The sequence below is a fragment of the Oncorhynchus keta genome, chromosome 3 (assembly GCF_023373465.1).
Source record: "Oncorhynchus keta strain PuntledgeMale-10-30-2019 chromosome 3, Oket_V2, whole genome shotgun sequence".
Lineage (NCBI taxonomy): Eukaryota > Metazoa > Chordata > Actinopteri > Salmoniformes > Salmonidae > Oncorhynchus > Oncorhynchus keta.
Window position 1 is genome coordinate 11,135,249 of NC_068423.1, and position 22,889 is coordinate 11,158,137.

Genomic DNA, 22,889 nt, shown 5'->3' on the forward strand with positions numbered 1-22,889 from the left:
GACTGACCATCCATGATATCAAAATATATAGTATAGTTTTAACCATGGTTTGAGTCCATACAATGTTTGTTTACATTTATGTTGTTTACAGACATTGAAGTAAAACAAGCTTATATTTTGGGTTCTGGTGGGGTATGACAGTTGAACTAAGTTCATGAGGCATTTATACGTTACATTTAAGCGATAAGGCACGGGGGGGTATATGGCCAATATACCACGGCTAAGGGCTGTTTCCAGGCACCACGGATTGTGGAGTGCGTGGCCCGAGGTGCCTTATTGCTAATATAAACTGGCTACCAACGTAATTAGAGCAGTAAAAATAAATGTTTTATCATACCTGTGGTATAAGGTCTGATATAGCACGGCTGCCAACCAATCAGCATTCAGGGCTCAAACCACCCAGTATATAATCTTCAATAATCAATGGGTGTATATAATTCATTTCAAAGAGTATATAATGAATTGGGTAGTGCACCAGCAGTTTCTCTTGTCATGTCAGTCATTGCAGACCTCAGAGCTATTTATAACTCAGAAATGTCCAGATAAACTAGTTCAAGTCAGATAATGTTTTTTAGCTAGGTTTTTATTCAGCTCATTGATTTTGTTGTAATGTTTGAGTCACTCAAATATCACATGAACACATATAAGACACGGCAAAATGTGTATAATAGCAGGGAATTAGCTTTAAACCTGCAAAATGTGTATAATAGCAGGGAATTAGCTGTAAACCTGCAAAATGTGTATAATAGCAGGGAATTAGCTTTAAACCTGCAAAATGTGTATAATAGCAGGGAATTAGCTTTAAACCTGCAAAATGTGTATAATAGCAGGGAATTAGCTGTAAACCTGCAAAATGTGTATAATAGCAGGGAATTAGCTGTAAACCTGCAAAATGTGTATAATAGCAGGGAATTAGCTTTAAACCTGCAAAATGTGTATAATAGCAGGGAATTAGCTTTAAACCTGCAAAATGTGTATAATAGCAGGGAATTAGCTGTAAACCTGCAAAATGTGTATAATAGCAGGGAATTAGCTTTAAACCTGCAAAATGTGTATAATAGCAGGGAATTAGCTTTAAACCTGCAAAATGTGTATAATAGTAGGGAATTAGCTTTAAACCTGCAAAATGTGTATAATAGCAGGGAATTAGCTGTAAACCTGCAAAATGTGTATAATAGCAGGGAATTAGCTTTAAACCTGCAAAATGTGTATAATAGCAGGGAATTAGCTTTAAACCTGCAAAATGTGTATAATAGCAGGGAATTAGCTTTAAACCTGCAAAATGTGTATAATAGCAGGGAATTAGCTTTAAACCTGCAAAATGTGTATAATAGCAGGGAATTAGCTGTAAACCTGCAAAATGTGTATAATAGCAGGGAATTAGCTTTAAACCTGCAAAATGTGTATAATAGCAGGGAATTAGCTGTAAACCTGCAAAATGTTATCTCCGCCAACAAGAGGGGTGTGAACAGTTTGTGTCATGAACAGTGCTCGTGCCCATAGAAATAGAAGTGGCGCACATGCGCAGGGGGGCGCAGGATGTTCCCCAATGCTGGAAGGGGGACCTGAGTTAATAAGTTTAGGAACCCCTGCGTTAAGAGACTCATGAAAATATTGTAGAACAAACAACAAAGCCAATGTGCAGAAGTTTGTTCTGGAGTGTTCTCCTAAAATAAATCAAGAAACAAATATTTTGGGTGTCTTCCAAGTCTCAACTTCCTCAACATTGTTCCGTCTGTAGCACAGCCCCCATTTGTATTCTCCATTAGCTGTCCTCTCATTGTTAGTCACCCAGTCATTTCCCTGATGTGCAGATCTTAAGTAGGCATACTGAACAGAGATGGGTATGACATACATTTTCCTGATATTAGCAGGTAAGCCACCCATCTCCACCAATTAATGGTGCTACCAGTCTTCTGCTCTGTTTAACTCTGCATACAATTGTTTTTCTGTTATATTATGACCCCAAAAAATGTATGTTATACAGTATTATAACTAAATATATACTATATAACTGAAATTGTGAATTGTGTGCACTTTTTCTGTGGATTTGTAGACTCCTTGGGTTGAATTCAAATGTAAAGATTAAATAAGTATACCTTTAAATGACAAGAGGGTGAATGACAGTCGCCTATTCAAAGGCATTTAATGGTGTTTTTTTGCGGTTTTTGAGAAAATAACTAGTTTAGATACAAAATGGATATGAGTCAGTAACAAGGTTTGCATCCAACCATTTAATTCAGATGAATGACCTGATGCATAAAAAAATAGTTATCAAAGGTAATTTTCTCGGTATTGGATCAGTTTGGGTCTGTAAAATGTATTATGCGAGAATAGGTGGCGGAAAAGCCTTAAATATTGATACAATAACCATCAATAACCATCATATCAAAGTAAACTTTGAGTTACGCGAGGATATGCTGTGCGGTCCTACCACTACTACTTGAGAAAGCATGCAGTTTATTAGGGTCTTATTCTGGTGACGTGATGATTGATAGAAAAACCACCATGTAGCAGTAAGCTTGGAATCACACGATGATGTTGTAGCCTAACCACGACATTGAAAAGCATGCAGAGTTTATAGGCAGATGGAATAAGTTATGATTAACTTAATAATGTATTTCATAACTTCATAACTTATGGTGATTAAGTGCATGTTGATGAGCTTCGTGCAAATGTTCAATAAATATCGAGGGTAGGCTATCATGTGAATGATGCTGGTGACATGATGATCGGTAATTGGCTGGCAATTGTTTTTTAAGGATGTTTATTTTATTAATTTCTCAACGTATAACCAAGAGCATGTGCCCAAACCAGAATGTGCAAGTATGCTATTTATCGCAACAGTTTTAGTGGGGGAAAAAATCCAGAGTTGAAAATGAAATGGAAACACATTAAACTTCAGTTACTATTCCATTTAACCCATCTGAACAATACAGTTCTCTTGACACGCCATATTTGAAGTCCACATCTTTTTGACTCAAATGTGTATAGCGCCTCATAAATCATCACATATTTCCCAAACATTAGGCTACTATTACGGCCCTCCCTTCTTTTAATTGTCAAATCTACATTTCACAGCTTTTCTCTTATTGAATTAAACTCCGACATTGTATTTTTTGCCTCAGTGGATCGACCTTTACTTTTTCTTCCCAAGTTCCCAAAAGCATTTGTCAATTGTCGTGTATTTGACGCACGTAGTTAGGCCCTAAAGCACTAAAAGCAGATACAAATGAAAGAAAACACTCAATGTAGACTATAGATATGAATTGCACAATAATGATATATTTATGGATTTTTAATGCATTGTTTTCTCTTTATTCAACCCGCTCGTCATCCACACAAGATTTAATGACCCTTAACCCACCCACCCCACGGATATAACCACGGGGAATGCGTGTTATGAGTGGACCTGCGCATCACAAGCAGAGGGGAGATAAATGACTTACACCAGTCATGGAAGGACTCATATCTCCCGGTTCCTCTCTATAAAGTGCCTTTAAAGTTGATCTTTAAAATGGCCCCGTAATTACTTCTGGAGTTGATTCTACATTTAGTATTCATTTCTAGGCCCTGAATTACCCATTCCATTTAAAAAAGGTAGTCTGCCGTTTGGACAAGAAACATTCTATCACGCTGCATGTGTCCACAGTTGCGCATTTTAGTACCAGATGGATACGGGGTATTTTCCAAACTCTATAAGATAGAACTACATTTATAAATGAATAATCTTTTGAATAAGACATGATAATGGATATACAAAAGAATAAAGAAGGCATCAACAATATTGCACACAGAGTGAGTCCATGTGACCCATTATGTGATTTGTTAAGCAAATGTTTTTTCATATTTGTGATGTCTTCACTGTTATTCTACAATGTAGAAAATAGTAAACTATGAAGAAAAACCCTGGAATGAGTAGGTGTCCAAACTTTTGACTAGTACCGTACACATTATGAAGTATTTTGTGTAGCGAGGTGAAATAAATCACAATTAAATCCCTAGCACAGCCCCCACTTTGTAACGCAACCAAAATGTGCATTACAAAGTGAGAAGGTTTGTAAGAAGGTCAGTTCTGGTGACTTTTTAAAAGTAAAAATTTCATAAAATATCATTTCCCCCTCCAGAAATAAACCCAAGAACATATTGGTCCATATGATCAGGCAGGTGTTATTTTGTAATTAGCGTTATCACCTTCTGTAGCCTAACTGATGCAGGATAGTGACAATATATACATTGGCCGAGTTTTCCATCTGCATTTACCCAATTGCATTCGGCTAATCATTTGCTAAATCACAAACTCTAAACATTAGCTTGTTGCTAGTTAGCAACATACGCATGACTTGAATGTCCCCAAAAAACGTTCCAATGTCACTCAGCCAAGGATCATGTACTATGAATATAATGTAGACAGCTGAACCTGTTACAGCTGACCTGTGTTGCATTTAAACCCGGTCTCCCCTAAGCGTTCAACGCCGTTGGCGACATTGGCGAGGACTAACTTAGCATAAACCATGTCCCTGCTAATAACTCAGGTTCTAAAATGGTTCAGTTCACTAATATTTTGGATATGAGAAGTAAGTAACAAAAGAAAGCTCTGGATGACTGACCATCCATGATATCAAAAGAATAGTTTTAACCATGTTAGGAGTCCATACAGTGTTTGCTTACATTTACGTTGTTTACAAACATTGAAGTAGATCAAGCTTATATTTTGGGTTCTGGTGGGGTATGCCAGTTGAAATAAGTTCATGAGGTGGTTATATGTTATGTTCTTCAATAATCAATGGGTGTATATAATTCATTTCAAAGAGTATATAATGAATTGGGTAGTGCACCAGCAGTTTCTCTTCTCGTGTCAGTCATTGCAGACCTCAGATCTATTTATAACTCAGAAATGTCCAGATCAACTAGTTCAAGTCAGATAATGCTTTTTAGCTAGGTTTTTATTCAGCTCATTGATTTTGTTGTAATGTTTGAGTCACTCAAATATCACATGAACACATATAAGACACGGCAAAATGTGTATAATAGCAGGGAATTAGCTGTAAACCTGCAAAATGTGTATAATAGCAGGGAATTAGCTGTAAACCTGCAAAATGTGTATAATAGCAGGAAATTAGCTGTAAACCTGCAAAATGTTATCCTTGCCAACAAGAGGGGTGTGAACAGTTTGTGTCATGAACAGTGCTCGTGCCCATAGAAATAGAAGTGGAGCACATGCGCAGGGGGGCGCGGGATGTTTCCCAATGCTGGAAGGGGGGCCTGAGTGAAAAAGTTTGGGAACCCCTGCTTTTAGAGAACAATGAAAATACTGTGGAACAAACAAGAAAGCCAGCGTGCAGAAGTTTGTTCGGGAATGTTCTACTAAAATCAATCAAAACAAAAATATTTTGGGTGTCTTCCGTCTGTAGCACAGCCCCCATTTGTATTCTCCATTAGCTGTCCTCTCATTGTTAGTCACCCAGTCATTTCCCTGATGTGCAGATCTTAAGTAGGCATACTGAACAGAGATGGGTATGACATACATTTTCCTGATATTGGCAGGTAAGCCCCCCATCTCCACCAATTAATGGTGCTACCAGTCTTCTGCTCTGTTTAACTCTGCATACAATTGTTTTCCTGTTATATTATGACCAACAAAATGTTCTGTTTATATTATGACTAAATATATGCTATATAACTGGAATTATGAATTGTGTGCCCTTTTTCTGTGGATTTATAGATTCACTGGGTTGAATTCAGTATAATGATCACATGTAAAGCTTAAATAATGATAACCTTAAATGACAAGAGGGTGAATGACAGTCGCCTACTCAAAGGCATTTAAGGGTGGGGTTTTTTTGCGGTGTTTGAGAAAATAACTAGTTTAGATGCAAAATGGATATGAGTCAGTAACAAGGTTTGCATCCAACCATTTAATTCACATGAATGACCTAAAAAAATAGTTATCACAGGTAATTTTCTCGGTATTGGATCAGTTTGGGTCTGTAAAATGTATTATGCGAGAATTGGTGGTGGAAAGCCTTAACGCACAAATATTGATACAATAACCATCATATCAAAGTAAACTTTGAGTTACGCGAGGATATGCTGTGTGGTCCTACCACTACTACTTGGGAAAGCATGCAGTTTATTAGGGTCTTATTCTGGTGACGTGATGATTGATATAAAAACCATCCTGTAGCAGTAAGCTTGGAATCACACGATGATGTTGTAGCCTACCACGACATTGAAAAGCATGCAGAGTTTATAGGCAGATGGAATAAGTTATTATGACCGTAATAACTTATTTCATAACTTCATAACTTATGGCGATTAAGTGCATGTTGATGAGCTTTGTGCAAATGTTCAATAAATAGAGGGTAGGCTATCATGTGAATGATGCTGGTGACATGATGATCGGTGCTTGGCTGGCAATTGTTTTTTTTAAGGATAAAAAATATATAACCTATAACCTACCATATCCACTGTCAGCTACCTGTTGTCTATACAGCATGTTCCCAAACCAGTGTGCAAGTATGCTATTTAATGCAACAGTTTTAGTGAAAAAAACATCCATAGAGTTGAAAATGCAATGGAAACACATTAAACTTCAGTTACTATTCCATTTAACCCATCTGAACAATACAGTTCTCTTGACACGCCATATTTGAAGTCCACATCTTGACATTTACATTTACATTTAAGTCATTTAGCAGACGCTCTTATCCAGAGCGACTTACAAATTGGTGCATACACCTTATGACATCCAGTGGAACAGCCACTTACAATAGTGCATCTAAATCTTTTAGGGGGGAGAAGGATTACTTACCCTATCCTAGGTATTCCTTGAAGAGGTGGGGTTTCAGGTGTCTCCGGAAGGTGGTGATTGACTCCGCTGTCCTGGCGTCGTGAGGGAGTTTGTTCCACCATTGGGGGGCCAGAGCAGCGAACAGTTTTGACTGGGCTGAGCGGGAACTGTACTTCCTCAGTGGTAGGGAGGCGAGCAGGCCAGAGGTGGATGAGCGCAGTGCCCTTGTTTGGGTGTAGGGCCTGATCAGAGCCTGGAGGTACTGAGGTGCCGTTCCCCTCACAGCTCCGTAGGCAAGCACCATGGTCTTGTAGCGGATGCGAGCTTCAACTGGAAGCCAGTGGAGAGAGCGGAGGAGCGGGGTGACGTGAGAGAACTTGGGAAGGTTGAACACCAGACGGGCTGCGGCGTTCTGGATGAGTTGTAGGGGTTTAATGGCACAGGCAGGGAGCCCAGCCAACAGCGAGTTGCAGTAATCAAGACGGGAGATGACAAGTGCCTGGATTAGGGCCTGCGCCGCTTCCTGTGTGAGGCAGGGTCGTACTCTGCGGATGTTGTAGAGCATGAACCTACAGGAACGGGACACCGCCTTGATGTTAGTTGAGAACGACAGGGTGTTGTCCAGGATCACGCCAAGGTTCTTAGCGCTCTGGGAGGAGGACACAATGGAGTCAACCGTGATGGCGAGATCATGGAACGGGCAATCCTTCCCCGGGAGGAAGAGGAGCTCCGTCTTGCTGAGGTTCAGCTTGAGGTGGTGATCCGTCATCCACACTGATATGTCTGCCAGACATGCAGAGATGCGATTCGCCACCTGGTCATCAGAAGGGGGAAAGGAGAAGATTAATTGTGTGTCGTCTGCATAGCAATGATAGGAGAGACCATGTGAGGTTATGACAGAGCCAAGTGACTTGGTGTATAGCGAGAATAAGAGAGGGCCTAGAACAGAGCCCTGGGGGACACCAGTGGTGAGAGCGCGTGGTGAGGAGACAGATTCTCGCCACGCCACCTGGTAGGAGCGACCTGTCAGGTAGGACGCAATCCAAGCGTGGGCCGCGCTGGAGATGCCCAACTCGGAGAGGGTGGAGAGGAGGATCTGATGGTTCACAATATCGAAGGCAGCCGATAGGTCTAGAAGGATGAGAGCAGAGGAGAGAGAGTTAGCTTTAGCAGTGCGGAGCGCCTCCGTGATACAGAGAAGAGCAGTCTCGGTTGAATGACTAGTCTTGAAACCTGACTGATTTGGATCAAGAAGGTCATTCTGAGAGAGATAGCGGTAGAGCTGGCCAAGGACGGCACGCTCAAGAGTTTTGGAGAGAAAAGAGAGAAGGGATACTGGTCTGTAGTTGTTGACATCGGAGGGATCGAGTGTAGGTTTTTTCAGAAGGGGTGCAACTCTCGCTCTCTTGAAGACGGGAGGGACGTAGCCAGTGGTCAGGGATGAGTTGATGAGCGAGGTGAGGTAAGGGAGAAGGTCTCCGGAAATGGTCTGGAGAAGAGAGGAGGGGATAGGGTCAAGCGGGCAGGTTGTTGGGCGGCCGGCCGTCACAAGACGCGAGATTTCATCTGGAGAGAGAGGGGAGAAAGAGGTCAGAGCATAGGGTAGGGCAGTGTGAGCAGAACCAGCGGTGTCGTTTGACTTAGCAAACGAGGATCGGATGTCGTCGACCTTCTTTTCAAAATGGTTGACGAAGTCATCTGCAGAGAGGGAGAAGGGGGGGGAGGGAGGATTCAGGAGGGAGGAGAAGGTGGCAAAGAGCTTCCTAGGGTTAGAGGCAGATGCTTGGAATTTAGAATGGTAGAAAGTGGCTTTAGCAGCAGAGACAGAGGAGGAAAATGTAGAGAGGAGGGAGTGAAAGGATGCCAGGTCCGCAGGGAGGCGAGTTTTCCTCCATTTCCGCTCGGCTGCCCGGAGCCCTGTTCTGTGAGCTCTCAATGAGTCGTCGAGCCACGGAGCGGGAGGGGAGGACCGAGCCGGCCTGGAGGATAGGGGACATAGAGAGTCAAAGGATGCAGAAAGGGAGGAGAGGAGGGTTGAGGAGGCAGAATCAGGAGATAGGTTGGAGAAAGTTTGAGCAGAGGGAAGAGATGATAGGATGGAAGAGGAGAGAGTAGCGGGGGAGAGAGAGCGAAGGTTGGGACGGCGCGATACCATCCGAGTAGGGGCAGTGTGGGAAGTGTTGGATGAGAGCGAGAGGGAAAAGGATACAAGGTAGTGGTCGGAGACTTGGAGGGGAGTTGCAATGAGGTTAGTAGAAGAGCAGCATCTAGTAAAGATGAGGTAGCAAGAATCTTATTGACTAAAATGATTAAAATGATACAGTACTGCTGAAGTAGGCTAGCTGGCAGTAGCTGCGTTGTTGACACTACACTAATCAAGTCGTTCCGTTGAGTGTAATAGTTTCTACAGTGCTACTATTCGGGGGCTAGCTGGCTAGCTAGCAGTGTTGAGACTGTCGAATTTGTATAGCGCCTCATAAATCATCACATATTTCCCAAACATTAGGCTACTGTTACGGCCCTCCCTTCTCTTAATTGTCAACTCCACATTTCACAGCTTTTCTCTTATTGAATTAAACTCCGACATTGTCTTTTTTGCCTCAGTGGATCGACGTTAACTTTTTCTGCCCAAGTTCCCAAAAGCATTTGTCAATTGTCGTGTATTTGACGCACGTAGTTAGGCCCTAAAGCACTAAAAGCAGATACAAATGAAAGAAAACACTCAATGTAGACTATAGATATGAATTGCACAATAATGATATATTTAGGGATTTTTAATGCATTGTTTTCTCTTTATTCAACCCGCTCGTCATCCACACAAGATTTAATGACCCTTAACCCACCCACCCCACGGATATAACCACGGGGAATGCGTGTTATGAGTGGACCTGCGCATCACAAGCAGAGGGGAGATAAATGACTTACACCAGTCATGGAAGGACTCATATCTCCCGGTTCCTCTCTATAAAGTGCCTTTAAAGTTGATCTTTAAAATGGCCTCGTAATTACTTCTGGAGTTGATTCTACATTTAGTATTCATTTCTAGGCCCTGAATTACCCATTCCATTTAAAAAAGGTAGTCTGCCGTTTGGACAAGAAACATTCTATCACGCTGCATGTGTCCACAGTTGCGCATTTTAGTACCAGATGGATACAGGGTATTTTCCAAACTCTATAAGATAGAACTACATTTATAAATGAATAATCTTTTGAATAAGACATGATAATGGATATACAAAAGGATAAATAAGGCATCAATAATATGGGGAGCTATAAGATATATTAAACTACAACCAGCGTTACAATATTTATTAGAATCAGAATCACCTTTATTTGCCAAATACATTTACAGTGCCCATAATAAGCATTTACCCCCCTTGGATTTCTTCACATTTTATTGTTTTGGAAAATACTTTTGCTAGTGATTACAGCTGTGAGCCTTTTTTGGTAAGTCTCAGGAGCTTTGCACATCTGTATTGTACAATATTTGTCCATTTTTTTTAAATATTCATCATGCTTTGTAAAATCTTGCATAAGATTTACAAGCAGCTTTAAGTAAAACTGGAAATAGATATTAACCGTCTTCTTGGTAAGCAGCTCCAGTGAAGATTTGGCCTTGTGTTTTAGGTTATTGTCCTCCATGCTGTTTCATTTTATCCTGGGTTGCTGCCTCGCTATATTGTTGTCTTAGGTCTCTCCTTATGTAGTGTTGTGTGTTGTCTCTCTGGTTGTCATGTGTGTTTTGTTCTATATTGTATATATATATTTTTTTATCACCATCCTCAGTTTTCTCTAAATCACAGTCATTCAATTTCTTAACTGTTTTAAAATCAACATTGGCCTCAGCAAAATCCTCTCCAGCAACTGAGTTAGGAAGGATGCCTGTATCTTTCTAGTGAATGGGTGTATTGATATACCATCCGTAACCGAACGAATAACTTCACTATGTTCAAAGGGATATACCCATCTACCAATCCGTGCCCTTCTTCTCAAGGCATTGGAAAAACTCCCTGGTCTTATTGGTGGAATATGTGCGTGAACTTCTGTACTCCACTGAGTGACCTTAAAGATAATTGAGTGTGTGGGGTACAGAAATGGGGTAGTCATGTTAACCCCTATTATTGCACACAGAGTGAGTCCATGTGACCCATTATGTGATTTGTTAAGCAAATGTTTTTTCATATTTGTGATGTCTTCACTATTATTCTACAATGTAGAAAATAGTCAAAGTAAAGTCAAACCCTGTGTAACAGGGTTATATTGCTGATTCCCCTTGCCACTTTATTGTTAAGCCAATGGGTTTTTGGTTTGAGTTTGTCTTGCCTTCACCTACTCAACATGGCATCTTATTGGCTGGTTTGCGTAGCTTGCTTACGAGGGGGGATGTTCCAGTTAGAATCGTCCCAGTGAACAAGCACCAAACCAGCGGTAAGTTGTTGGTTGCAAAGCACCGTACGTCAAAAGTGATTTTATGCTCTCAAGTGATTATTTAAATGTACAATTTATATCAAATAGTTTGTAAATGTTATTCAAACATCACACATAAGATGCAGGGGTTTTTGGAGAATATTTGTTGTAGAGAATTCACGCCAGTATTAGCTAGCAACTTACTGTGTCTGGTGGGGGGGTTCATATATTTTGTACAGTGCGTGAGTGCAGAGTTGGATGGTGAGACGGGCATTGCATGACGTGCAATCTTGTGTCGTTCTTATCAGGTACATTGTTAAAGATATTATATTGTAATTGTATTATTTTGGTAACTGCCCCAGTGAACAAGCACCAAACCAGCGTGCGTGAGTGCAGAGTTGGATGGTGAGACGGGCATTGCATGACGTGCAATCTTGTGTCGTTCTTATCAGAATAAAGCTACATGATTGGTGCTACATATTGGAGTTCCGTGTCGATGACTGATGTACACAACGCCAGAAGAGTACTGTTACACCTGGAATGAGTAGGTGTGTCCAAACATTTGAGTGGTACTGTACACATTATTAAGTATTTTGTGTAGAAAAGTGAAATAAATCACAATTAAATCCATTTCATTCTGCCTTTGTAACGCAACAAAATGTGCATTTCAAAGTAAGAAGGTCTATGAGGTCAGTTCTGGTGACATTAAAAAAAATAAAATGATCAAATGTATAATTTCCCCCTCCAGAAATAAACCCAAGAACATATTGGTCCATATTATCAGGCAGGTGTTATTTAGTAATAAGCGTTATCACCTTCTGTAGCCTAACTGATGCAGGATAGTGGCAATATATACATTGGCTGAGAGTTTTCCATCTGCATTTACCCCATTGCAATCACAAACTCTAAACATTAGCTTGTTGCTAATTAGCAACATACTGATAACTTGAATGTCCCCAAAAAACGTTCCAATGTCACTCAGCCAAGGATCATGTACTATGAATATAATGTTAGGCCTACCTGTTACAGCTGACCCGTGTTACATTTAAACCCGGTCTCACCTAAGCGTTCAACGCCGTTGGCGACATTGGCGTGGACTAACTTAGCATAAACCATGTCCCTGCTAATAACTCAGGTTCTAAAATGGTTCAGTTCACTCATCTTTTGGAAATTAGAAATACGTTTTAAAAAGAAAGCTCTGTGATACTCTATTTTAACAGTGGCCATCAAAACTGCTTTCAAAATGTGTTTTCCCACGACTGCATTAAGAATGTTATACAATGACGGGGCATGCATTCTCTCCCTGTGTGGCACCCGCAATTTGAATGTGCCTCGAGAGGAATACTATTTTCTCACATAGAATACGACAAGCTGACCAAACTATTCTACTGGGGTTATCTGACTTTGCTGTTGCTTACTCGTGTTGTTGGCTCAGGAAAGTTAATTGTGGACAATATTTTTCATTGGATAATTCAAAATGTGCATAACCAAAGGTAGCTTCTGGGTTCTCCGTTCTGCCTATCTTTCATTTGGATCATAGGTCGCCTCACCCGGCCCAGTTTAACACCTGGATGCGGGTGAAACGCTACCACAGCGTAGAGAGAACGGGAAGTGCGTACAGAATTATGTAAAAACAACTTTCTTTTATTTTTTACAGTGTTTTCTGTTGTGGTCAAGAGTCAGCTCAAACCCCAGGGTAAGTACACAGCGTTTACAACACCACGCAACCAAAAATATGTATTTTTCACTTGAAGCCAGAAACCATACACGCCTATTTACCTAGTCCGCCCGCCAAGCCTCCACCTGCTCCCCCCGGGCCCCCCTTCTTTCTGCTTCCGCCCATTATTTGGCACAATATCTCTAAAGTGTGATAAAGGCGTTAGCCATTACAGCAACTTTCATATATCTTCTAAAATGCGAAGTCCCAAACGCTGATGCTTGTAATCTACCGCTAGGTGGCAGCATAACCCTAACCTCAGACTGCAGTTGGCAAATTCACTGTCATTCCGATTTACAGTATCCAGCAGTGACAAGCATAATATTGTGAGAATTCCTATTTGCACCAAGAGAAAAAAGCATCTCCTCAAACGGTTCTCTCTCCTATATCTCTTTTCAGTTTCCATGGTCCTCACATTCAAGCAAGTCTACTCTGGGGATACAATAATTCTGAGTTGTGACAACAGCACAGGTAAGGTAAAATGGTTCTTCAACAAGGTTGAGGATCAAAATCAAGCCAACAAGACATGGAGCATAAGGGCTGTCTCCGCTAAGAACTCCGGCTCATATCAGTGTGAGAACAATGGACAGAAGAGTGACAACTTCAACATCACAGTTCTAGGTAAATATACCACGCCAACTCCCAAATGCCTAAGCCTCATGGACATATCATTTCAGCTCAGTGGCATAAAATGTGGGTAGTTTAAATTAAGCAGAGAATTCATAAACTACCAGATATGGCAAGAGTTTGATGTTATAGTATATTTGTGGGTTGTACAGACATTTGGTCAATTATTACACTTTTTGTATACAAGTATTGCTGTGTTCAAAATGCATGTGTCATATACATGCTGTTTTCATGCTCAACCTCTCCCCTTACTTTAACAAAAAAAAAAAATCTCTCCCCTTACTTTACTTTTGAACCTTCCACTTCACTACAACCTACTCTGGACTCACCTGGGACTGCATCACAGAGTACCTTCCACCTGCCACTCTGTTGATCAAGTCAGGGGAGCCAGTCATCAACATATATGGCTCAGTAGTCCTGGAGCTGCTGGTGGAGGAGGATGAGAATCTGAAGGGATGGTGCTGTTGGGTGTACAAGGCTGGGGGAGTACACAGAATAACACTCAGGAAAAGTCTGACGACCGAAAATCACAAAGTGTTGACCTTTCAACCCAGCAAACTGAACGACCCCGTCGCCATCTACTGGTGTAGTGACGAGACTAACCTGAGGAGCACCCCCCTCACCATCAAGACCTCAGGTAAAACAACCATTGGTGGCTGCAATGTTTCCATAATTTCAAAGGAATTGTGGAATAAATATGAACTCTCGAATTCCTGTTTTGGCAATTGATCATCTCGATCCTAGAAACCCAGGACTAAAATATTGTGTCAAGTGCTCATACCATTATGTTACATACCTAGTCTGTCCACGATTAGGAAGAATTATAGCCTCCTTGGCAAAGTGTTAATGGTTACAGTAGGCTCTGTGTCAGACCTCCAAGTTGTTGTAGCCTAGGCCTAGCTTTGACGCAAGGGCGTTTTCACACCTAGTCCTGAGCTATAGTTCGAATCAGAGTGCGATTATTTGTTACATTGTATTACTTTTCATTTGTTCCATTTCGTTTCACATTGCCAAATGTCAAACGAACTAAGATGCCTAAACAAAACCACGTGGTCATGCAAGTCTATTGTTTGTTGAGTTCATTGTTTATTGGAGAAAAATGAATGAAACTATGATTATGAAAAAGCAGAACTCGTGTCCCCCAAAAATGACTTTGGCTTTGGTCTTCAACAACATGCTTTAGCAAACAGCGCAATAGCTGCTCTAAATGGGAAGTAAGTAGGCTATATTCTGTAGCCTATTGGCGCTTTCAACACAACTGAGAACTAAACAACAAAAGTTAGGTCAAATTATGATTTAATTGTTCTTCAGGTTGGAAAGTCTCTAGAAATATGCCAGAATTGTCCATTTGGAATTCCGAGTTGGATGGCCATTCAAAATATTTTTCCCAGCTCGTTGTTTTCCGGAGTTGCAAGTTGTCTTGAACGCACTGAAGTTGGAAGTAGAATAATGCTTGCAGTCAAACAACAAATAATACTGCGCGCTCCTGGTTATTTTCCTGTGTTTGGTCCAGACTGCGTTCTCACCTGCAGCAAACTGCACCACAGTATAAAATGGAATTGGACCAAGACCACAATTTTTGAGCCAACCTCGGTGTGTTGGTCACACCGGTTCAAACAAAGATAATTTAGGGGGGAAACAAATTATGTGTATAAACCTTGCATTGCGGATTATATGTGTTGGCCAATGAGAGGCTTTGAAGCTAACGGTCGGCCATATTGGCACTCCTCAGAAGAAGAAGCAGTCCTCCAGGAATGATTGGAATTTTAAAGCATTTCAATTAAATGTTTCAAGGAAACAATTACACATATTTAAGTATTTTTTTGTAGTAGTGGGGACAGTAACATTCGTACTTTATTTAAAAATATATATAACCTACTTTAAGGAAAATGTTTTTATACTTTAGCATTTTTTAAATATGTTTAGCTCACATAATATAATTAAAACATATACATTAACGTGTCTGTACAATAAACGTGGCAAAAACAAATGTAGACATAAATAAATGCATTTTTATAGCTCCCAAAATATTTTTTACACGGTGGGGGAGTGCCAAGATGGAGGCAAGTCTGTTATCTAGGGAATATATAAATCGTTCGGAAAAACCACTGCAAAACAAATTGGGTGTGAAAGTCCCCCAAGATGCTTTGGACTCCAGCACAATGCTAGTTAAATTTTAAAAAATGTGATAAATCCAGACTGCGAAGAATTCACCAGGAAGCACAAGGCAATTGTCATGAGAAGACCAAGCCATGAATTAAAACAAAAGCAAGAAATAGTCTAATAGCAAATTACTTACTAGAGCAGCCACTTGTAGACATAGTATAATGACTTGTTGCCAACATTTGTTTTTGACAGTATTTGTATTTATTCTGGATCCCCATTAGCTGCTGCCAAGGCATGAAGTAGACATGAAGTTGCATCAATTTAACAATAATTAAAGACAAAATGTATATTTGTTAAAGTAGGCCTATACTTAAGCAATAAGTCCAATGCATGGATCTTTTGGGTGGCATGTGCTCAAGCTAAAAGAAATAACAAAATAAAATGTTTCCGCAACCATGGTCACAGACTTGTTGAGCAATTATTACAAGAATAGGAAGGGAAATCAGCACAAATTGATGAGTAAACTATTTTAGGTAAACTAACATTTTCAATGACCAACACAATTCCAGTCAAAATAGAAGATTGTAAGAAATACTGTAACTTACCATTACTATGTTTGCTGCCACTATCATGTATCCCAGTGGTTTGCAAACTTTTTGAACCGTGAGCCCCAAAAAGGAGAGGTACAAAACTTGCGACCCCCCCCCCCGAAAGTCATTCATGTTAGCAGCCAATATCAAATAGGGATGTATCATGTCACTTCTCTGGAGTCCAAAATCATAAGGATTACATGTAGTGGAGTTTGCTGGAAAGGATGGGTGTTCTATCTACATCGCACATTCACTTTGGAAGGCAGCCTGTCTGCAGTGCTCGTTGACAGCTATTGTTCTGGAGGAAATAAAACAAATTCTTTCTGGTCACTAATCTGGATATGTGCGCCATTGGTCAACAATCAAAAACACCCAACTTTTTGGTTCTGAAACATAGATGAGAATTTAACAACGACTTGTGGGCAGTGGGTTCAGAACAACAGACAAAAAAATATATTTAAAAAAAACATGTTGGAGGGAAATTATACTACCACAGAAAAGGGTTCTTACTGTAGAATGCAGTGTTTGGTTTTCTCCAGGCATAATGAGACCCATGTCATCCAAAAAGCTATACTTTTGAATCATCTGTTCATAGAACATTCTTCCAAGAGTCTTGATGATCATCTAGGTGCTTCTAGGCCAACTTGAGTCAACCTTTTGGATGACATGGGTCCCATTATGCCTGGTGAAAACCAAACACTACATTCCACAGTAAGAACCTCATACTAATGGCCAAGCATGGTGGTGGTAGTGTGATGGTTTGGGGATGCTTTGCTGACTCGGGACCTGGACAACTTGCCTTAATATTAGGTGTTGGTTGAAGATCTGATAACATTCAGTATATAATATGCAAAAATAGAGAAAAGGGGGGAAATACTTCTTCACAACACTGTATAAATCATGGAAAGAGGTGCAACACGCTTTCAACCGTCCTACAGGAATCTCATTTGTATCACCCATTGTTCATACAGTATGAAGGGTTTTAAGCCACTATGATTAGACAGACGCTTTAGAAACTGAGCACACTTGAAACTTCAATATGTCCATCAATTATTTGAAAAGGGTACTCTAAAATCTGTTGAAAAACTGAGCTCTGAGTTGAATATACTGTACCAAGGTCAGACTTCTTCAGGTATCTACAAGTAGGTATCTATAAGCTATATACTGACTGTGAACATGGAGATACAGTGGGACTAAGAGTTCTGTCTGATCAACGATCTCTTCCCTTTTATGGACTTTAACCTACATGTACAGTGCATTCGGAAAGTATTCAGGCTTTGACTTTTTCCACTTTTTGTTACGTTACAGCCTTATTCTAAAATGGATTAAGTACAAACATTTCCTCATCAATCTACACACAATACCCCATAATGACGAAGCAAAACAGGTTTTTAGAATCTTTTGCAAATGTATAAAAAAAAAAAACATGGAAACTTATTTACATTAATATTCAGACCCTTGCTATGAGACTCAAAATTGAGCTCAGGTGGATACTGTTTCCATTGATCATCTTTGAGATGTTTGTACAACTTGATTGCAGTCCACCTGTGGTAAATTCAATTGATTGGACATGATTTAGAAAGACACACATCTGTCTATATAAGGTCCCACAGTGCATGTCAGAGAAAAAAAATCAAGCCATGAGGTCGAAGGAATTGTCCATAGAGCCCCGAGACAGGATTGTGTCAAGGAACAGATCTGGGGAAGGGTATCAAAACATTTCTGCAGCATTGAAGGTCCCCAAGAACACAGTGGTCTCCATCATTCTTAAATGGAAGAGCTTTGGAACCACCATTACTCTTGCTAGAGCTGGCCGCCCGGCCAAACTGAGCAATCGGGGGAGAAGGGCCTTGGTCAAGGAGGTAACCTTGACAGAGCTCCAGAGTTCCTCTGTGAAGTTGGGAGAACCTTCCAAAAGGACAACCATCTCTGCAGCACTCCACCAATCAGGCCTTTATGGTAGAGTGGCCAGACGGAAGCCACTCCTAGGTAAACGCACATGACAGCCCGCTTGGAGTTTGCCAAAAAAGCACCTAAACAACTCTCAGACCATGAGAAACAGGATTCTCTGGTCTGATGAAACCAAGATTGAACTCAGACTGGGGCAAAGTTTCACCTTCCAACAGGACAACGACCCTGAGCACACAGCCAAGACAACACAGGAGTGGCTTTGGGACAAGTCTTTGAATGTCCTTGAGTGGCACAACCAGAGCCCGGACTTGAACCAAATCAAACATCTCTGGAGAGACCTGAAAATAGCTGTGCAGCAACTCTCCCCATCCAACCTGTCAGAGCTTGAGAGGATCTGCAGAGAAGAATGGGAGAAACTCCCCAAATACAGGTGTGCCAAGCATGTAGCGTCATACCCAAGAAGACGAGAGGCTGTAATTGCTGCCAAAGGTGCTTCAACAAAGTACTGAGTAAAAGGTCTGAATACTTATGAAAATGTGATATTTCTATTTTGTAATTCAATCTATAGGCACCAAACACACTTTCACATGTTCAGGCTATCCTATCCTATCAATAAATACTTCACAATTTAGCATGCACACCACAATTATTGTTAGGTTTATTTGGCTTGCTTTAGCGCTTAAACGATTTAAGCCTTTAACACAAAACCAACTTCCAAATGTGCAGACTGCTCCAACTTAGATTACTTGAGAAAATATTTTTGTTAGCATTTTTTTGTACTACAACCATATTTAAATTAGCTACCAATGCATTTCAATGGCAAAAAAGGGCCACAGACTTAAATGGTAACAATATGTTTTCATTCTTCACCTGCTGCATCTTCTCCTACACCATTTAGCCTATCAACACCAAACCAACATTTAGATGTTCAGACTGACCCAACTTAGATTGCTTGTATTTAGATTTTTAATGCTATTTAGACTTTTTAAACTATAAGCATTTAAACTTTGTGTAAATGAACATAGTATTGATTGAGAACCATAGAAATACAACGTTTGTTAACCAAAATGGTCCTGCTCCTTTGCCAATAAAGCTATAGGCTATTCTAAATTCAAATTCTTTAAAATCGTTATAAATTATTACGGTATCCATTTGCTTAAAATAACTCACCAACAGTAACTTTTGAACCATTCAAGCTAGACAGCAAACCGGCTTTCACATTTGCAGGCTATCCTAATTATTTCTAACTCTTTAACATCTTTATAAACTACATTTTCTTCAGGAACAGTACTTTTCTAGTTTGTATTTAAATCCTGTCAAGCCATTCCTCGGTTTCTTTCCAGTTGTGGGCGTCCAAGTTTAAGAGTAGGTTTGTTTCCTGTTTTTCATGTACAGTATATTAAGTCACCGCGTTTGAGATGTATTGGTTCAATAGGTTTATCCAAATCACCTTGACCTTTTATGCTATGCAACATGCTCATGATGCCTCTCCTTTGTTGCAGAACCACACACAAACCTTTACCATATCCAACCACAAGTCCTCAATAAATATGTGAAATTTGTCATCTGCTTACACTCTAACCGGGGAAAAGTACTCCTGGTGAAATCTAACCACCCAGTTACCTATCTTGGGTTCCTGAGACATTTTTTTTGCTACTATACAGGATGTCTGCATCAAATGATAACCCGATTTTATCTGATCCCTCCCTTCTCACTTTGCAACTATTCCCTTTTTTCTCTTCCTCTCTTCCACCTTCCCTGTTTCTATCTCTCCTCCAGGCCGGGTCGTACGGATGATGATATTGCCTGGGCCTGCTCTTTTGGGGGAGAAACTGAGTCTGCGGTGTGTTGTGTCGGGGACCGACCGAATTAGCCACACTATATTCTACAAGGATAAACAGACGATAAAAGACGGTTCCAGTTCTTCTTATGTTATCAACAATGTGACCGAGTCCGACCAGGGGATATATAGCTGTCAAGCCACCTTTACGCGAAGGGACAAAGGAATGCCAAGCACATTCAACTCAACTCAACAAGAACTGATTGTTTCAGCACCCCCTATGAAGGCAGTTGTCTCGGAGTCCGCTGGCCTGTCCTGCTCATGCTCCAGCTGCCCCAACGGCGCCTTCTATCACTGGTACTACAAACAGCACAATCCTCAGTGGCTACCTAAAGGCATCAGCCAAAGCTACACAGGTTTCATGCCGGCTGGTAGTTACGCATGCAGAGCAGTGTGGAAAAACGGGAGGTCTGCACTAAGCGATATCCATCATTGTGAGTTCTACACAAATGAGAGAACCTGAACATATATTATTGGAGCGTGAAAATATGAGAGTAGATTCTTGTTGAAGGACATGCCTGATAGAAGTTTGAAATATTCACATAAAAGTTAGTTTCTCAAGCCAACTCTGCTTAAGCCAACTCTGATGTGTAATTTGAAGAGAGAGCATCATACAGTGTAGTAGGCCTATGATGTTTTTTTTTTAGTGATACACTTGTCAGCAAAATTAAACAAAGTTAATAAACCTTTAGAATTGGACAAACCTAACATTGATCATCTTTCTGCTTTACTCATCGTGACAGATGACGTCGACGCTCAAGAGACACATGTGCTACTGATCACCATTGGGTTGATCGTCTTGGGGGTTATGCTGGTCATAGGAGCCATAGTCATGTATCGCAAGAGGAGGACTAGGGAAGGTAAGCCTACAACTGGTATCCTCAGCGTGTTTTTGTGTGCACACACATACATGTTTGTTTAAATGACACATAAGTCTTTTACATGACATCAATTGTTTACCATTCAAAAGTTCTTCATTCTTCTGTGTTCTTCATGTATTTTCTGTGTTTCTCTGCTAGAGGCCATTTACCAAGATATGCCCCTGATGACAGTGAAGTCGCAGGATGGAGGAGATGGGGGGTACGAGGAGCTCCACAAAAAACATGGTACCAAGAGAGAGGGAGAGTACGACACCCTGAACACAACTCCAGCACAAGCAGCAGGAGGAGAGAAAACAGAGGGAGCGTACGAAGCGCTGAAGAAAGCAGAAGGAAAGGAGGAGGAGTACCACACCTTGGAGGAAGGAGCGGCGAAAGGTGGGGATGGGGGGTATGAAGCTTTGAAAAAGTCCAAAGATGAGGGAACTGGGGATCTGTACCACACCTTGGGGGAAAAGGGGGCGAAAGGTGGGGATGGGGGGTATGAAGCGTTGAAAAAGTCCCAAGATGAGGGAACTGGGGATCTGTACCACACCTTGGGGGAAAAGGGGGCGAACGGTGGGGATGGGGGGTATGAAGCTTTGAAAAAGTCCCAAGATGGGGGAACTGAGGATTTGTCCCATGCTTTGGGGGCAGAAGGAGGCAAAGAGTGAGATGGAGAGTTTGCAGCATTGGAGAAGGCTAAAGAGGGGTATACCGATCTCTGGGAGCAGAAAGGGGAGAGGAGAAGTAGGCCTAGATCTGAGACAATAGGAAGTCCTGTAATGACAAGAGGAAAGGTGGGGTGTAGGATCGGTGGCGTAGCGCAGTTTTACAGGGCCCCCCGCAAGGTCCAAGCAAGGCAGTTTCATAGCTAAGCTCATGCTATTTGACCCATTTTGCCATTAGGCTGAAAGAAAAGTTTGCTGTTTTAGAGCTAATTTCCTGCTATTCTACACATTTTGCCATGAATCTGAGAGAACAGTTTGTAGTTTTAAAGCTAATTTCCTGTAATAAAAATAAATAATTCCTCCCGAGTGGCGCAGCGGTCTAAGGCACTGCATCGCAGTACTTGAGGCATCACTAAAGAGTCAGGTTCGATCCCAGGCTGTGTTGCAGCAGGCCGCGACCGGGAGACCAAAGAGGCGGTGCACAATTGGTCCAGCATCGTTCGGGTTAGGGGAGGGTTTGGCCGCCCGGGATGTCCTTGTCCCATCACGCTCTATCGACTCCTTGTGGCGGGCCGGGCGCATGCACGCTGACTATGATCGGCAGTTGTGCGGTGTTTCCTCCGACACATTGGTGCGGCTGGCTTCCAGGTTAAGCGAAGCGGAGTGTCAAGAAGCAAGTGCGGCTTGGCAGGGTCATGTTTCGGAGGACGCATGGCTCTCGACCATCGCCTCTCCTGAGTCCGTACGGGAGTTTCAGCGATGGGACAAGACTGTAACTACTAATTGTATATCACGAAATTGAGGAGAAGAAAAAGGGGTCAAAAAATACAAATAAATAATAATAATAAATGTCTTATGACATGTACATATGTTATCTGGGATGCCCAAATGAAGCTAGTGTGTAGGATAATGCTTTTATCTCTAATGTGTGAAGTGTTTAAAAGGAGCGATTTCAATACTTACTTTTCTTTGTAATATTAGACATTTTCAGTATTGTTTTAGACAGATATCAACTGCAACACTGAAAGTTTGACAAGAAATGTTTGTATATGTTTTGGTGTTGTATACATTTGAGCTTTAAGGCAAATATGCACTGTTCATTAATTAAGCACTTTCTCTTTTTTGGGTTACGAATTAAACCGAGTCTGTAATGTAAATAGAATGTATAAAACATATTATGCTTAAGTTACACAGTATCTGAGATATCTAAATACAGTACTCCAAACTGTATATTCATGTAATTTACAGTGGGCGGCAGTGTAACATTGGCAATATATCATTATGATAATTTACTTTGCTGAAATAAAGTATTAGCATAATCAATTCTCGTGTTTTTTTATTTGTTTTGTTTAATCAGTTGTTTGTATCCC

At 40.9% G+C, this 22,889-nt stretch overlaps 1 protein-coding gene and 1 long non-coding RNA gene across 9 annotated transcripts; one reads left to right on the forward strand and one right to left on the reverse strand.

Moving 5' to 3' along the window:
• Positions 1–621: 621 nt before the first annotated feature.
• LOC127914267 (uncharacterized) lies at positions 622–5,289 on the reverse strand. Of its 4 annotated transcripts, none has more exons than XR_008087851.1 (4): positions 5,093–5,289; positions 964–1,041; positions 808–885; positions 622–729 (listed from the first exon to the last, which is right to left on the reverse strand). It is a non-coding gene; the product is annotated as an uncharacterized LOC127914267 (long non-coding RNA). The 4 variants fall into 4 exon arrangements; XR_008087853.1 differs by lacking the exon at positions 964–1,041 and adding an exon at positions 1,120–1,197; XR_008087852.1 differs by lacking the exon at positions 964–1,041 and adding an exon at positions 1,315–1,392.
• On the forward strand, positions 1,750–22,403 carry LOC118366081 (uncharacterized). 5 transcript variants are annotated; one of them, XM_035748436.2, is made up of 7 exons: positions 1,750–1,874; positions 12,858–12,896; positions 13,317–13,538; positions 13,891–14,181; positions 19,931–20,425; positions 20,735–20,851; positions 21,011–22,403. In XM_035748436.2, exons 1-7 carry the CDS (start codon positions 1,841–1,843, stop codon positions 21,520–21,522), a joined length of 1,710 nt encoding a protein of 569 aa, XP_035604329.1. In that variant the 5' UTR covers positions 1,750–1,840; the 3' UTR covers positions 21,523–22,403. The 5 variants fall into 5 exon arrangements, with proteins under 5 accessions (XP_035604329.1, XP_035604338.1, XP_052345206.1 ...); XM_035748445.2 differs by lacking the exon at positions 1,750–1,874 and adding an exon at positions 5,425–5,547; XM_052489246.1 differs by lacking the exon at positions 1,750–1,874 and adding an exon at positions 11,463–11,508.
• The last annotated feature ends 486 nt before the right edge of the window (positions 22,404–22,889 follow it).

Excerpts from the sequence above, each read along its gene's own strand:
- LOC118366081 (XM_035748436.2), top strand. The coding sequence starts at position 1,841 with ATGGGTATGACATACATTTTCCTGATATTAGCAG. Across the intron at positions 1,875-12,857 it reads CATTTTCCTGATATTAGCAG|TGTTTTCTGTTGTGGTCAAG; the intron begins GTAAGCCACCCA and ends TATTTTTTACAG. Across the intron at positions 13,539-13,890 it reads CTTCAACATCACAGTTCTAG|AGTACCTTCCACCTGCCACT; the intron begins GTAAATATACCA and ends ACTGCATCACAG.